Raw genomic sequence first — 14,120 nt, forward strand, 5'->3', positions numbered from 1 at the left:
CACAGAGCCCCTGGCTGCGATTTCAAGAAGCTTCAGAATCCCAGGGATCAGGTCAGGTAGGAGATCAAGAGGGACACGGAGGTTTCTTCTACTCACTGAGCGTCCCTACCGTAGCTCCTGCCTGCAATGCCCCCCACCCCCGCCCACCTCCTCTCTATTTAAAGCTTACCCACTTTTCAAGTCTAGACCATTCTAAAACAACCAGAGGGGACAGAGGGAAGGGTCCTTCCTTCCTCCCCAACATCCCTCCTTCAGTCCAATTTACGGTTTGGAATCTCCCAGGAGACTTTCTTCAGACCCCAGATGCCTCATCAGCCTAAGGTCCCTGGCACATCAGAGCCTGCGCTTAAACCTTTGCTGGGCACACGGTTATGTAATGTCTGGTCATGGGCTTTAGTCTCTTTCTCCCCCAACCAGAACAGCATTCCTTGAGGTTAGCAGTTGTATGAAACCTCTACAGCTCTCTCCTCTCCCCTGGGGACACAGCTGTCTTGTGTAGGTGTCACTGTATACAGCTACTGCACTCTGTGGAGGTCAGGTGGCAAGCATGACCTGCTTGAAGGGACACTGGGACTTCAGTGCACTGCCATTTCTCTATGACTAGAAGAAACCTCATAGGCTTGCATATCAATTTCACACTGGTAGAGTGTACATCCAATTATTAACATGTACGATTGACATTGTTACAGGTTAAAAAATCTCTTTATAATATTGTCCTACCAAGGAAAGCAGCCAGTTAGTGACATGCGAATACCTGTTTATACTAGATATCAGGCAATTGATTCTATTTTTATTTATTTATTTATTTATTTATTTATTTATTTATGTGTGTCTGTGCACTTGCATCTAGAGGCCAGAGGAACAACCTTAGACGTTGCTCCTCAGGAACTGCCTATCCTGGTTTTTGAAGCAGAGTCTCTCCCTGACTTTCTGGTTGCTAAGTAAGCTGGGCTGGAGGGCCAGTGAGCCCAGTTGCCTCTGTCTTCCCAGTGACAAAGTTACACATATGTACCACCAGGATGGCTTTAAGAGTTCTCTCTTCTTGAACCCATGTTCTGGGGATTGAACTCAGATCCAGGTACCAAGCACGTTACCACCTGAGCCATCTGCCCAGACCTCACTCGCCTTTATCTTGATTACCTGTGTATCATTGAAAATTGGGGTTTGGAACAATGCTTTAGCAATATACAGAGACAGCGCAGGGTCAGAAGAAAGCTGCGGCGACTGTGAAAGTGTTCCTGAAGTAAGCAGCTCCCCAAGCAGAGACTGTCAGAGGGAGAATGTGTTAGGGAGCTAGCACATGTGACTCTTTCAAAGCTAAATAAATATCCTGAGCTTATGTCACAGTCATCCCCATGGAACTCAGAGATCTTGTTTGCCAAACCAATCACTGATGGCTAATGGCCCCTCATTGTGCCAGTCCAGTGATGAGCACGGTATGGATTTGATATCATTTCCATCTCCCCACAAGCCAGTGGGTGCAGCTGAGAAAGTGATCTCGTAGACAAGATGGAATCACGCAAGAGCACACAGATTAAAAAGACCCCAGACCTGATCTGGAATCCAGGGCAACCAGGCACCAGTGACTGCTCACTTTGCCCTCATCCGCTATCCTCCTAAAACCATTTGGTAATCCTAACTTTGGACCGGTGGCTCATTTGTCAAGACCTACACATGAGCCAGAGACTAATTGTGAGGAAGCCAGAGGCATGGAGGGTTGATATTGCAAATAGGAGGGAAAGGGAGGAGTCAGATGAGACCAGGAGGGCAATGGGATTAAAGTTCTGATCTTTTGATAATTTGCCCAGAACCAGCAAAGTTAGACTCATATTCTCAGGGTCAGAGCCTTGGGTTGGGAACTTCATTAATCGATACTTTTTTTCAGGACTGCAGTCATGAGCAGTAAGGATTTATATACGCATGTTGATACTTGCACACAATTGCTAAGTTAAGAAAAGTGGATTTAACACTTTATATGCTCCACACTCCGGTGCATTGCTGAACATCATCTGGTTCAGTGGGCGGTAGACACTTACTGCATCTTATTTCCTCAAGTCAGCTAGTTTCTAGTTTGAATGCCAGGCATATAGACATCTGGTTGACACTTCTGCTGATTTTGCATGTTTTCTGCCTTGCCTTAGGCCTCCCTCCCGTTTCCTCACAGATCAGCAAAGGGAGAGGAGAGGCTGGAAAGAGGCTGCACGCCAAGCTCCCTTCTCTAACACCATGTTCAGCACCGCCAGTTCAGCTGTTGAGGCCTCTATAAAAGAAGGTCCCCACATGTCTGGTTGGCTCAGCCTCAGCTTGTTGAGGAAGGAAGACAGCAGGGACCCAATGATGAGAACCAAACCATGCAACCACTTAGGCCTGGGGAGAAGAGCCGGAGTGAGAGGCGGGCTCTTACCCTGCCTGGCACAATTTTCATGTCAGTGCACACATTTGGTTTCCAGAACAGCTCAAACATCTGACCCAGCAGCCCCACTGGAATGCCAGCGCCTTGTACAGAGAAGTTGTATAATCCAACACTGTGTGATGAGTCTGTAGCAGGGAGGAAGCAGGATACACCTTACCCAGGGCACCCCACTCTAATGCTCCTGATCCTCAGAACCCTCCCTCTGCCCTTCACAGTTCACTGCTTACAGGAAATGTGCACACAGGACCCTCTGTAGGATCCTAGCTCCCTCAGGATGTGTCTCAGTGGACTGTGGGCCTTCAGGGTAGAATTGTCTATGTGCAGCGATCTTGAATTTAATCTTTGGTGACATTTATCCTTTAAGGAATGTATCCCCAGGACATATCAGTTCATAAGGATCCTTTTGTAATTTTTATCCCTAATGGTAATGTAAGGTTCTTAGTGGCAGAAGCTAGCATTTCTGTTTCTTCTGGATGCTTGTCTGTGTCTGACCTGGGGTGGGTTTGTCTCCATGTAAGCTCATTGGATGAAAGAAAGAGCAAGAGGGGAAAAAGCAAGGTGCTCGTGTATTCAGGTCCCAGCTTGGACTAATCTGTGTATTTTCTGAGGTTAACAAATGAAAGTATGTTCACCATCATTAGTCATTACAGAAACACAAATGAAAACACATACAAGAACTCACAATAGCATTTTCCTAAGAGCCTCCAACAGGAATGACAGACGCCCATGAACTGACGTGTAAGCTTCTCTACATAATAGAATATTACCTAACCACAAGGAGAGGCCAGGTTCTAACGCACACAATGACATGGGAGCCTTAGGAACACTGTGCTAAATGAGGGAAATCAGATGCCAACGGCTGTGCATGGCAGGATTCCAATCATGGGAAATGCCCAACTTCGCCAAGTTAGAGACAGGAAGCAGATTAGTGGCTGCAGTGGTGGCTGTTGGGGGTGGGGTGAGGAGTGGCTGCTCACTAGGTACACAGTTTCTTTCTGGATGATGAAAGCATTATGGAATTAGGTGTCTTCTGTGGCCATACCAAACTGATATGTTAAAAACAACAAATAAATTGTATGCTTTGAAAGGGAAATTTTCATAGTTTGTGAATTAAAAAGAGCAAAAACCAAGGGGTCTGGCAAACTTACTCTACATTCTTTCCTTTCCTTTCTTCAATCCCCCCCTTTTAAATTACAATGCATAGTTTTAGGGTGGGTTCCTCCCACTCTCTGAATATTTGCATATTTTCTTCTTGCTCTTCTCACTCAGTACTGCTTTATCTCACTATGGTCAGGGATACTTCATCCTGTAGGTCAGTTTAGGTTTTCTTTCCTAATAAATGCTTACTGCACCTTGTAACATATATTAGAACGCTTGGATTTCATAACAACTTCTGTGAGACATAACTGGCATAGGCTAGCATGCACGGGAAGGGTAGGATTGACATGAGACACACACTTGACAGCAGACAGGATGGTGACCTCTTTCTAACCATCACTGTTTCCCTCTGTTTCCTTTAACAGCTGTTCCTGTTCGCCCTTCTCTCCCAGGAACCACTGGTCTGCTTTCTAAGGAAGCATCCTTTTGTTGGGGGTTGGTCTTGTGCACTGTGTATTCAGAGTTCTGAGTTGTACTCAGATGCTGAGTTCTGTGCCCCCAGATCAGGTTGCAGTGTGAACATGGGCATTGTAACATTGACCAATGTGCTGTAAAGAATACACCACAATAATCTCTGATTGAGTAATAAAGGCTAGAGCCTGTGACTGGGCAGGGAGAGGAAGGCGTGACTTGAGATGGAGTAGGGGGTGGGTCTCAGGTAGGGACCATTAAGGGAAGGAAAAAGAGGGTAAGAAGGAGGTCGCTATGAGGCAGGATGAGCCATGAGGATAGACCATGAGCACTTGGCCAAGAGAAAATCTCCCTGAGGACACACATGGAGCAGAGCAAACAGAGCAAGATTCGGTTGGCAAATAACACTGTTGGGATGTGGGCTAGGCTAACTCAGAACCTGAAAGCCTCGTACCACATCTAGTCAATAAAATACAGTGTCTCTGTATCTTTTATTTGGGTGCTACATGGGCTAGAGTGGGGCTGAAACCCCTATAAGATGACTTCTACATCAGTTTGCATTTTCTAGAAGCTCATGAGGCTGGAGCCACACAGATGAGCTGCTTTGCTCGGCTTCTTTCGTAGTGTGATTAAGACTCACCTGGGATTACTTTGAGGTTTACACAGGGCTTGTTTCAGGGCTCAGTATTATTCCAATATACAGCAAAATTAAATTGTTGCTGTCCACTCACTTGCTTGTGAATACATGAGTGGTTTACAGCTTTGAGTCTATTAAAAACAGCTAATATGAGCAACTGTCTGTTCATTTTGTCTGGTCATAGACTTCATCTCCCTTTTTCTCTTGGGCAAATGTATAGGGCTAGTAATGCTGGCCCATTCAGTCAGTGTATGTTTAATTATTTTAAGAAATTATTTTCAGGGCTGGAGAGATGACTCTGCAATTAAGAGTACTGGCTATTCTTCCAGAGGTCCTGAGTTCAGTTCCCAGCAACCACATGGTGGCCTGAAACCATCTATAATGTGATCTGATGACCTTTTCTGGCATATAGGTATACATGCAATATTCATATACATTAAATAAATAAATAAATCTTTTAAAACCTGTTTTCCACTGTGGCTTCCCACTTTGCACTCTCATTGACAGCATATGAGAGTTCTTCTTCCTATCAGAAATATTGATTGGAAGGGGGTGTGTCTGTCTAGAAGATTATGAAACGTTCATTCAGAAGAGAGTCTAGTGTCAGGCAGGAGTGCTTTGCAAAACACTGAGAAGGTCAAGAGATGAAACTTTCATCTGACTTTGCCCGAATGAGTCTATTTCACGTCTCTAAATTCCAACAGCAGATGTGAAACTTTGGGGGTAACCTTCCCTGCCTCGTGAGAAGCTGTGGGGAACAGTGGGTGCTACAACCACCTCTGAAGTGACCCTGTGAGGGGCTGCGTGTGATGTCCTTTCTGGACGTGCCAGTAAGGACTCTTGAGTGTGGCCCAGCCTCAGTTCCAATCAATTCCTTTCTGCAATCCTTGCTCATGGGAGTCTGTGGTGAATTCTGAGCCCGAGGCCCACTGAGCTCAGCCCAGGGTGTGTTGCTCAGTTAGGTGGAGCCAGCTTTTTGATGGGCAGCAATTGCTAACTACACAGAGCCTGACATGCAAGGATGTTTAATAGGAACTTTTAAGGGCATCCTTGTTGGGAGGGAGCAAAGTTATTTAAGTGAAGGCATCAAGGCTACCACTGTGAGCTTCAGAACAGGGACTGAAGACAAAGCAGCGTGGTGGATGCCTGCCATATATTGGTCTGAGTCCAGGCTGACTGCATGGAATGGAAAGGGACTGTTGAATGGAAAGAGTATGTGCATTAAGGAAGTCGTTCATTTCCAAGAGTGTTATCCATGGAGCGAACACAGCTCCATTGTCACTAGACCTGACTGTCTCAGACAGTATGATAATCAAATCTTTAAGTGCATTGGTGTCTTAGTATCTCAACAACAACTGTATTTTTAACAACTGCAGTGAACTTTTGTGTGATTCACTCAAAGCTTGTAGGCTGCCAGCTTGCAGCCTCCGAGCCTGGAGGCAGTCGGCAAAGACTCTATTACATAGGTACTGTGTCTAGTGGTTTTCCTTAACCCTGCTTGTATGTGAAGCTGGCTATTTGAGCCACAGTTCTGCCCTTTATAGTAATCCTGGAAGAACGTTATCCCCCTCTATATCTGCTGTCTGGTACCCGACACTGAACGACCTACTCACAGGATCTGGCAGACCTCGTGGGCCCAGCACTTCTGTGCCATATGCATTAAGTTTATATACACAATTTTTAAAATCATCTCAAACACCTTAGTGGCATGTAAGGGAGACTTTGAATCATTTGTTGAATCTAGAATTATCGAGGAGGGCTTTTTCCTGTTGTCTACATGGCTATTGCTTTTTAATTGTGTTTCATTCTAAACAGTTAAAAGTATAATAACCATGAAGAAAATACCTAATTAAAAAAATAAATTAATAAAAGAGTTAAAAAAAGAAAAAAAGTTTAATAACCATTTACAGTTGTACAGAAGGAGTTAAAGGGGATTGACTCTTCTCAACAGAGAAGAGTCTATGGTATTGTGCTATGAAGAAACACATAAATGAAGCCAGGCATTGACGTTTATTGATGGCCTATTCAGTGGGTGCTCTGCTAGCCAGTGGGACCTGGTGTGAGGTAAGGGTTAGGGGAAGGAGCTAATGATTCTTGAGGACTAGAAACTGTCCATCCCCTGCAGGCTTCCTGATGTCTCACAAGGTTGCTACACAGCCAAGGTTGCAAAGCCAAAGCCTGGGGTTTCTTCAAGTATGAGATAATTATACAATCAAAGGACTCCCTTGTCTTCTAATTACTTTGAAGTTCAGAATTATAAAAAACCATTTTGTATTCACACAATACACGAAGTTGAAGTACTCTGAATAACCCACTCCCTGCTGTGGAGCTCAGGGGTCACTGACCTTGAAGTCAATAAAGTCTAATCCAGTTTAGGCTCCACCCTGTGCAGGCCATTACAAGGCCCTGGCATGACTTTATGTGATCATATCTTTGGTCAAACTTCCCTCCCCCGTGTTTCTTGATTTATTCATTTCATGTGCATGTGTTTTGCCTGCATGTATATGTGTGCACCATGTGCATGCTTGAAGTCCTTGCAGTTTCATCAGAAGAGTGTTTCAGATCCCCTGGAACTGGAGTTACAGCTGACTGTGAACCACCATGCAGGTGCTAGTGTTGGGAGCAGACTTTTAGCAGAAAGCGGCTATCATCTCTGCAGCTATTGGGCTGCTATTGCTCCATCTTGGGCTATTTACTTACAGGTGGTACTTTTTCACCCTGATGAGAGACTTGTTTTCCTAGCATGATGTTTTTGCAAGAAGCCCACCACAGCTGAACACACACTGATAACATCTTGTTTTTCCCCTATACATCTTGGACCTGTGGTTAAGTGTCTCCAGCTGCACTCCCCAGTGAGTGAATACCCATAGTTGCCTTTCAATAAACAAGACTTGAGACTCGATCCTTGATCAGAAAGACTCACTTGTTTCTATTCTTCGCATCTTTTGCACCTACATCCCCACTCTCTCTCTTGCAGACCCCATTGACTGACCGGTAGACCAGGTCATGCTGGGAACCTTGGTCCTTTGTAAGAGCACTAAACGTTCTTAATGCCTGAGCTGTCTCTCCTGCCCACCCACTTCATTCTTACAAGGTACACTATGTAGCTCAGGCTAGCCTTGAACTCTCCATCCTCCTGCCCCAGCCTACCAAGTGATGGACCGGGTTGCCTGGCACCTAAACAGGGACAGCAAGAATGAGAGACCCCGTGAGGGACGTTACTGGAAGAAGGGTCAGGAACCTGCCGCATCGAGACCAGTGAGTCATAGTAACAAAAATGGGGCAAGAAATAAATGACGAGGGAAACTTCAGTTTCTCCAGTGCTTGGGCATACCTGGTTTTATTAAGCACTTTATCACAACTGTTTGCCATGTCCTGATGTTTTATAAAGTCCTAAAAGAAAAGCATAGCCCTATACAACCTGTTAGCAAGTTTCTCTGTGTGAAGCGCATGGTTTTCGATTCCTTTTGGCAAGCAGTACTTATTGCTTTGTTCGTTATTTCAAAGTGTACTTGGGAATGGCAAAGTGTAGAAGCTGTGGCCATAGGCCTGCAGGGTTTCATAACCTGCATTGAAATGTTCTTTGTGGCAATTGCCTATCACTTTACGTTCTCTGAGCCAGAGAACAAATAGAATTAGGGAAAGAGTATCAGGACTTATTAATCAGCTAAAAGAATTAAAGGCTAGGAAGGTGTCTCAGGGGGGCAAGGCCACCGGAGAAAATCTCCTGGGTCCTCCCATTCCTCAACTCACAGTCCAAAGACAGCACCTGCCCTCTGACTTTAGTTCAGCTGCAGATGGCTCAGAGGAGGGAGAGACTGGGACTTTCCCTGTATCGGAGATCACAGACACTCAAGGGGTTGCTTGGAGACATCACACAGGGTTCAATTTCCAAATCATTAACGAATTAAAAAGTGCAGTGTCACAATATGGCACCACTGCTCCTTTTACTCTTGCAATCCTGGAATCTACCACAGAGGAGTGGCTGACCCCTGGGGATAGAAATACCCTAGTAAGAGCAGTTCTTAGTGGCGGTGACCATCTTATCTGGAAGTCAGAGCATCATGAGAATTGTAAAGAGATGGCTAGGAGGGATGCTTAGGCAGGCAATGCTTGGTCCTTTGATGCCTTAATGGGAGAAGGGCAATTCTCTTCAAGTGATGATCCAATGCAATACGACCCAGGCTTATTCGCTCAAATTCAAAATGCAGCTATGAAGGCTTGGTATAAACCACCAGTAAAGGGAGACCCTGGTACATCTTTGACAGCAGTCAAACAAGGGCCTGGTGAACAATTTTCTGATTTTGTTCATTGACTGATGACAACAGCAGGGAGGATTTTTGATAATGCAGAGGCTGGTGTAGACTATGTAAAACAGCTTGCATTTGAAAATGCCAATCCTGCCTGCCAAGCAGTCAGTAGACCCTACAGGAAGAAGACAGATCTCACTGGGTACATCAGACTCTGTTCTGACATAGGGCCCTCCTACCAACAAGGCTTAGCTATGGCGGCTGCCATGCAAAGACAGTCAGTAAGAGCCTTCTTGGCAAGCAGAGACCAAAGGGCCTGTTTTAAGTGTGGCAAGCCTGGACATTTTGCAAAAGATTGCAGGGCAGGAAACGAGTCAACTCTGAGACAGCCTGGGAAACGGCCTGGGCTATGCCCGAGTTGCAAATGTGGAAAACATTGGGCTAATAAGTGCAGATTCAAGACAGATACAAAAGGGAACACCCTCTTCCCTAATTGGGGAAATGGGAGCAAGGCCCTGCCCCAGGCCCCAACCAACACAAGCCAAAATAGGCTTATGGGGCGTTCAGCTGCTTGCCAGCAAGCAACAACAATCCCTTTCAGAACTTAGTCGAGCAACCCCAGGAAGCACAGGATTGGACCTCAGTTCTGCCACCCACACAGTACTAACCCCAGAAATGGGACCTCAGGCCCTATCCACCTGAGTGTTCAGACCACTCTATCCAAATGAGTTTGCCTTATAGTGGGAAGAAGCAGTGATGCCATGCAGGGACTACAGAGTTTTCCTGGTGTTATGGACACTGATTATCAAGGAGAGATTAAGGTAATGGCCAAGGCAATAGAGAACACAGTCACCACCCCCACAGGATAGCTCAACTGTTGTTACTTCCATTGCTTTCTACTAATCACAAGTATAATAGTCCTAAGAGAGGGGATCAAGGCTTTGGTTCCTCTGACGCATACTGGGTGCAACCTTTAGTTAAGCAAAAACCCATGATGACAATATGGCTTGATGGAAAGGCATTTCAAGGCTTGGTTGATACAGGGGCCAATGTGACTATTATAATACAAAGTGGCCTGCCACCTGACCTCTGACTCCAACCTTGACAAATCTAAGGAGTATTGGCCAAAGTCAAAATCCACAACAAAGCTCTAAGTTGCTGAAGTGGAAAGATAAAGAAGGAAATACAGAAATATACAACCATATATCATTCTGGGCCTTCCCATTAATCTCTGAGGCCAAGGTCTGTTACCCCAGCTGGGATTGATTATGTGCAGCCCCAATGAAGTAATCATAGCTCAGATGATAAACTTTGGGTTTTCCCAGGGAAAAGTTTAGGAAAAAATTAAAAAGGGGGAATGGTGCCCTACCAAGGGATCCCCCAGAAATAAAATCTGCTGCAGATAGATTTTGGCATCTTGATACCAAAAAGAATTTTGCAACAGTCCTCTGGAAAGACCCATTAACCGGAATCTGAAATGGGTCAGACCCAGTACTTATCTGTCTGCATATATTCTCAAACAGCAGATGCTGCAGAGATTGATTAAACAAATAGTCAATAATAACAGATCCAGGGAGAAGAAACCCCCTGAGAACCCTGTTTCTTCTTTGCAGGGAACATGAAGATTGCCTTCAAACTGGAAGATCAACCAGCATATGCCATATAACCTGACTTGGTAAGTCCTCAATGCTGAAGGAGACATCTTCACTAGCGCCTCCAAAGGTGACTTCGTGGACTGTTGGTTCCCCAACTTATGATTTAGTGGGGTACATCTCCTTGACTGTATAAACTGGGGTCAACACTCTGATGTGTGCCCTGCAGAAAACAGCTCTAAGAGAATGTGGAGGCGCTGGCGAAGCAGACTGTGCTGGCTGACACTGCATATCCATAGACCACATTTGGTGGTCCCTGCCTATAACCATGGACAAAATTAGAAACTCTGTGGCCATTCAGGGATATTACTCCTGTAATGGGGGACAATGAAGATACCCTGAATTATTCTCTTGTCTCTTGGGCCCATACTGTTCAACAAACTGATGACTTTTGTACGACACCAGATAGATGCTATTGAAATGAAACCCATACAGGTCCATTATCACAGGCTGGAAGTAGGGGACTCTAAAATCTCTGTCATCGAGACTGATGAGGAATAGCCCCTAACTTACTTGCTAAACCAGATAGTTAATAATGGGTAAGAGAACACCTCAAAACCCGTGCCCCTAGGTGGGAGGTCTCACCAACCTAAGACAGGAGCTCAATCAAAAAAGAACTGTTGAGTGTCCGGAGATGGGAAAAGGGAGGCTAGACAGACTCAGTTTCTGTAAGTTTTCCCAGCCTTCCCTTTTGAAAAAATTAAAAAGGGGGACCTGTTGGGAGCCGACTCTTAGCAGAAAGCAGCTATCATCTCTGCAGCCATCTCGGGATATTTACTTACAGGTGGAACTTTTCCACCCTGAAGAGAAACTTGTTGTCCTAGCATGATGTTTTTGCAAGAAGCTGAACACACTCTGATAACATCTTGTTTTATCTCCTATACATCCTGGACCTGTGGCTAAGTGTCTCCAGCTGCACTCCCCAGCGAGTGCATATATACCCATAGTTGCCTTTCAATAAATGAGACTTGAGACTTGGTCAGACAGACTGTCTTGTTTCTATTCTTCGCATCTCTTGCACCTACATCCCCACTCTCTCTGTTGCAGACCCCGTTGACTGACCAGTAGACCAGGTCATGCTGGGAACCTGGATCCTTTGCAAGAGCACTAAATGCTCTTAATGCCTGAGCTGTCTCTCCTGCCCACCCACTTCATTCTTACAAGGTACACTCTGTAGCTCAGGCTAGCCTTGAACTCTTCATCCTCCTGCCACAGCCTCCCAAGTGATGGGATAGAAACACATCACCACACCAAGCTTTCCTTGAAGACATTCTCCTGGAGTGACCTCCGTGGTGAATACATTTCTCTGACATATGTGTTTCCAAACAATTTATTTGAACATATGAAGGAGATTTTTAAAAATTGCTTTTCTTTGGAAAATTAACACATATTTCTGAATAGTCACCATGTATTTAGCTAACATCTTTATACACGTATATGTATACTTGTGTGTGTATATATATAAATATGTATATTCACATGTATATACACACACACACATATACATATATATATATAATATATTCACATCTGCATATATGCATTCATGTAAGTATGGAGTTAGGCACTGAGTATTGCTAACATGTATGTATTACCTATGTATGTATGTATGCATGCATCTTATGTGATATTGACATAGACTTAATGGTGAGTTCCTTGGCTATTTTCAATTGCTCTAAAATGCAATCAATAATTGCAAAGAGAACCCACAAGCAGCTACTCAATTACAGCAGTAAAATGAGCAAGCTCTTCCTGCAGGGTCTACTGTCTCACCAGGGTGGGATGACATATTTTCTGTTGATAATTAATGATCAGCGTTTAGTGTTCAGAGACTAGCAATGGGACATCAACAGGACTCACAATAGTGAATGGCAAAAGGTCCAGGGGGACAGAGACCACTGAGTCCATCCTTGTGTCTCCATCTCCCAGCAATATGCCTGGCCCGCAGCAGGTTAAAAAGATGATTAAATGACTGAAACAAGGCTGAGAGAAGCCTGTGTATGAGAGGAGCCCATGCTCGGGTGAAGCCTTAGTTTCCATCACTTAGAGATGATCTTGTGACTCAAAAAAAGGCTGCTCTCAGGGCTGCACAGATGGCTCAGTGGTTAGATGGCTAGCTGCTCTTCTAGAGGTCCCGAGTTCAGTTCCCAGCAACCACATGATAGCTCACAACCATTTGTAATGGGATCCGATGTCCTCTTCTGGCATGCCATTTCTGTATTCAGACAGAACACTCATATGCATAATATAATTTTTTTAAACATTAAAACGCTGCTCTCTAGGGACTCTCTCCATTGATGATAAATTGTAATGGGCCTTAAAATTGTATATCATCATTATGTAAGGCCTGTAGATTGAACAATTAAGATAAATGTATCAGATACACAGAATACTAAAGAACAGCATTTCCGAGGAGGCCAAGGGCTCACCGTGACCCTCTGTGTAAGCTGTAGGGCTGTCATGACAGAGACCTCTACTCACAGGCAGGGTGGTGTGGTGGTCAGCCTTGCACTGAATGGGAATCCAGCACTTCTATGCTGTACCCTGCACTCATGTCCACGAGAGAAGGGGATTTGACAACGGAGTTCAGGCTTTTCCACAACTGACGTTTCCTCCTTCTCTTCCTTTCCCCACAGCAGATTTAATTAACAGTGTCTGATTTTTTTCAACACACCTGCCTGTTGTCCCACTTGAACTCTCTTCCCATGAAGCAGACAGATTTGAACTCAAAATACCATCAACAGAATGAAAGAGATTAGCACTTAATTTCAACGTACCTCCCGCGCAGATGGTGGATGGTTCAGCCGCCAGAATTTCGATGCAGGATTTCTTTAAAATCTGGGTGGAGAGGAAATAAAACAGTCAGTGACTGATTTACTGAAAGAGAGTTAAGACAGTGCTCTCAGGTACGAGAAAGAGGAGCTGAAGGACATCAGAGTGCAGGGGAAACAGTGGCTAACACATCATCGTCAATGCCACAAATTAGCCAGGCTGTGCCAGCTGAGTGTCCATACAGCTGTAAGACACATTCATTCACTAGATCCTTCAGTATTTATTATAGGTTGTTATTGAACTTATAATACAAGGGTCCTGTTTTGAACCAAAAGATTCAATACGGCATTACAAATATTATCTATAAAGTTTCTCCCCTAGGGGAGATGTGAACATGTCAACAATCCACAGGTCCCACCATGATGAATTCTCAAAGAAGGCAGAGCTAACCTTGTGACTGATGGCAGCACTTTGGCTTGGAGGACAGTTCCTTATAACAAACTGTGACTTTCATGTGACATGATAAACAATGGCCTGTGCTAGGTAGGAGCAAAGATAAAGGGGCAGATGGCAGGGGACAGACCAGCGGGCTCATGGGAAGACAGAGTGGGGATACTCTGTTAAGGGTTCCCTAGGAAGGACAGTTGTGAATGGGACTTTAATGGAGAGCAGTGGGGAGCTGGGGTACAGTTGTGGAAAGTGGGGAGCACAGCGGACATGAGGGGCACAGAAGGAATGAGCAGCAGAGAGGAGGAGCCAGCAGAGGTATGGCTGGAGAGACAGTGGAAGTGCCCCTCCCACAGGCATGGTGGTCACACTGCTTACAG

At 44.9% G+C, this 14,120-nt stretch overlaps 1 protein-coding gene and 1 long non-coding RNA gene across 4 annotated transcripts in view; one reads left to right on the top strand and one right to left on the bottom strand.

Moving 5' to 3' along the window:
* Positions 1-11,503, top strand: part of Gm38851 — a 44,317-nt gene extending 32,814 nt beyond the window's left edge. For both annotated transcript variants that reach the window (XR_003956460.1, XR_003956461.1), the window contains one exon: positions 10,483-11,503. This is a non-coding gene — a long non-coding RNA (predicted gene, 38851). The remainder of the gene's footprint in view (positions 1-10,482) is intronic.
* Positions 1-14,120, bottom strand: part of Antxr1 (anthrax toxin receptor 1) — a 201,957-nt gene that overhangs the window by 122,092 nt on the left and 65,745 nt on the right. For both annotated transcript variants that reach the window (NM_054041.2, XM_006506564.2), the window contains exon 9: positions 13,299-13,359. In NM_054041.2, coding sequence (NP_473382.1) covers positions 13,299-13,359 — 61 coding nt within the window. The remainder of the gene's footprint in view (positions 1-13,298; positions 13,360-14,120) is intronic.

The sequence above is a fragment of the Mus musculus genome, chromosome 6 (genome assembly GCF_000001635.26).
Source record: "Mus musculus strain C57BL/6J chromosome 6, GRCm38.p6 C57BL/6J".
NCBI classification, from domain to species: Eukaryota; Metazoa; Chordata; class Mammalia; order Rodentia; family Muridae; genus Mus; species Mus musculus.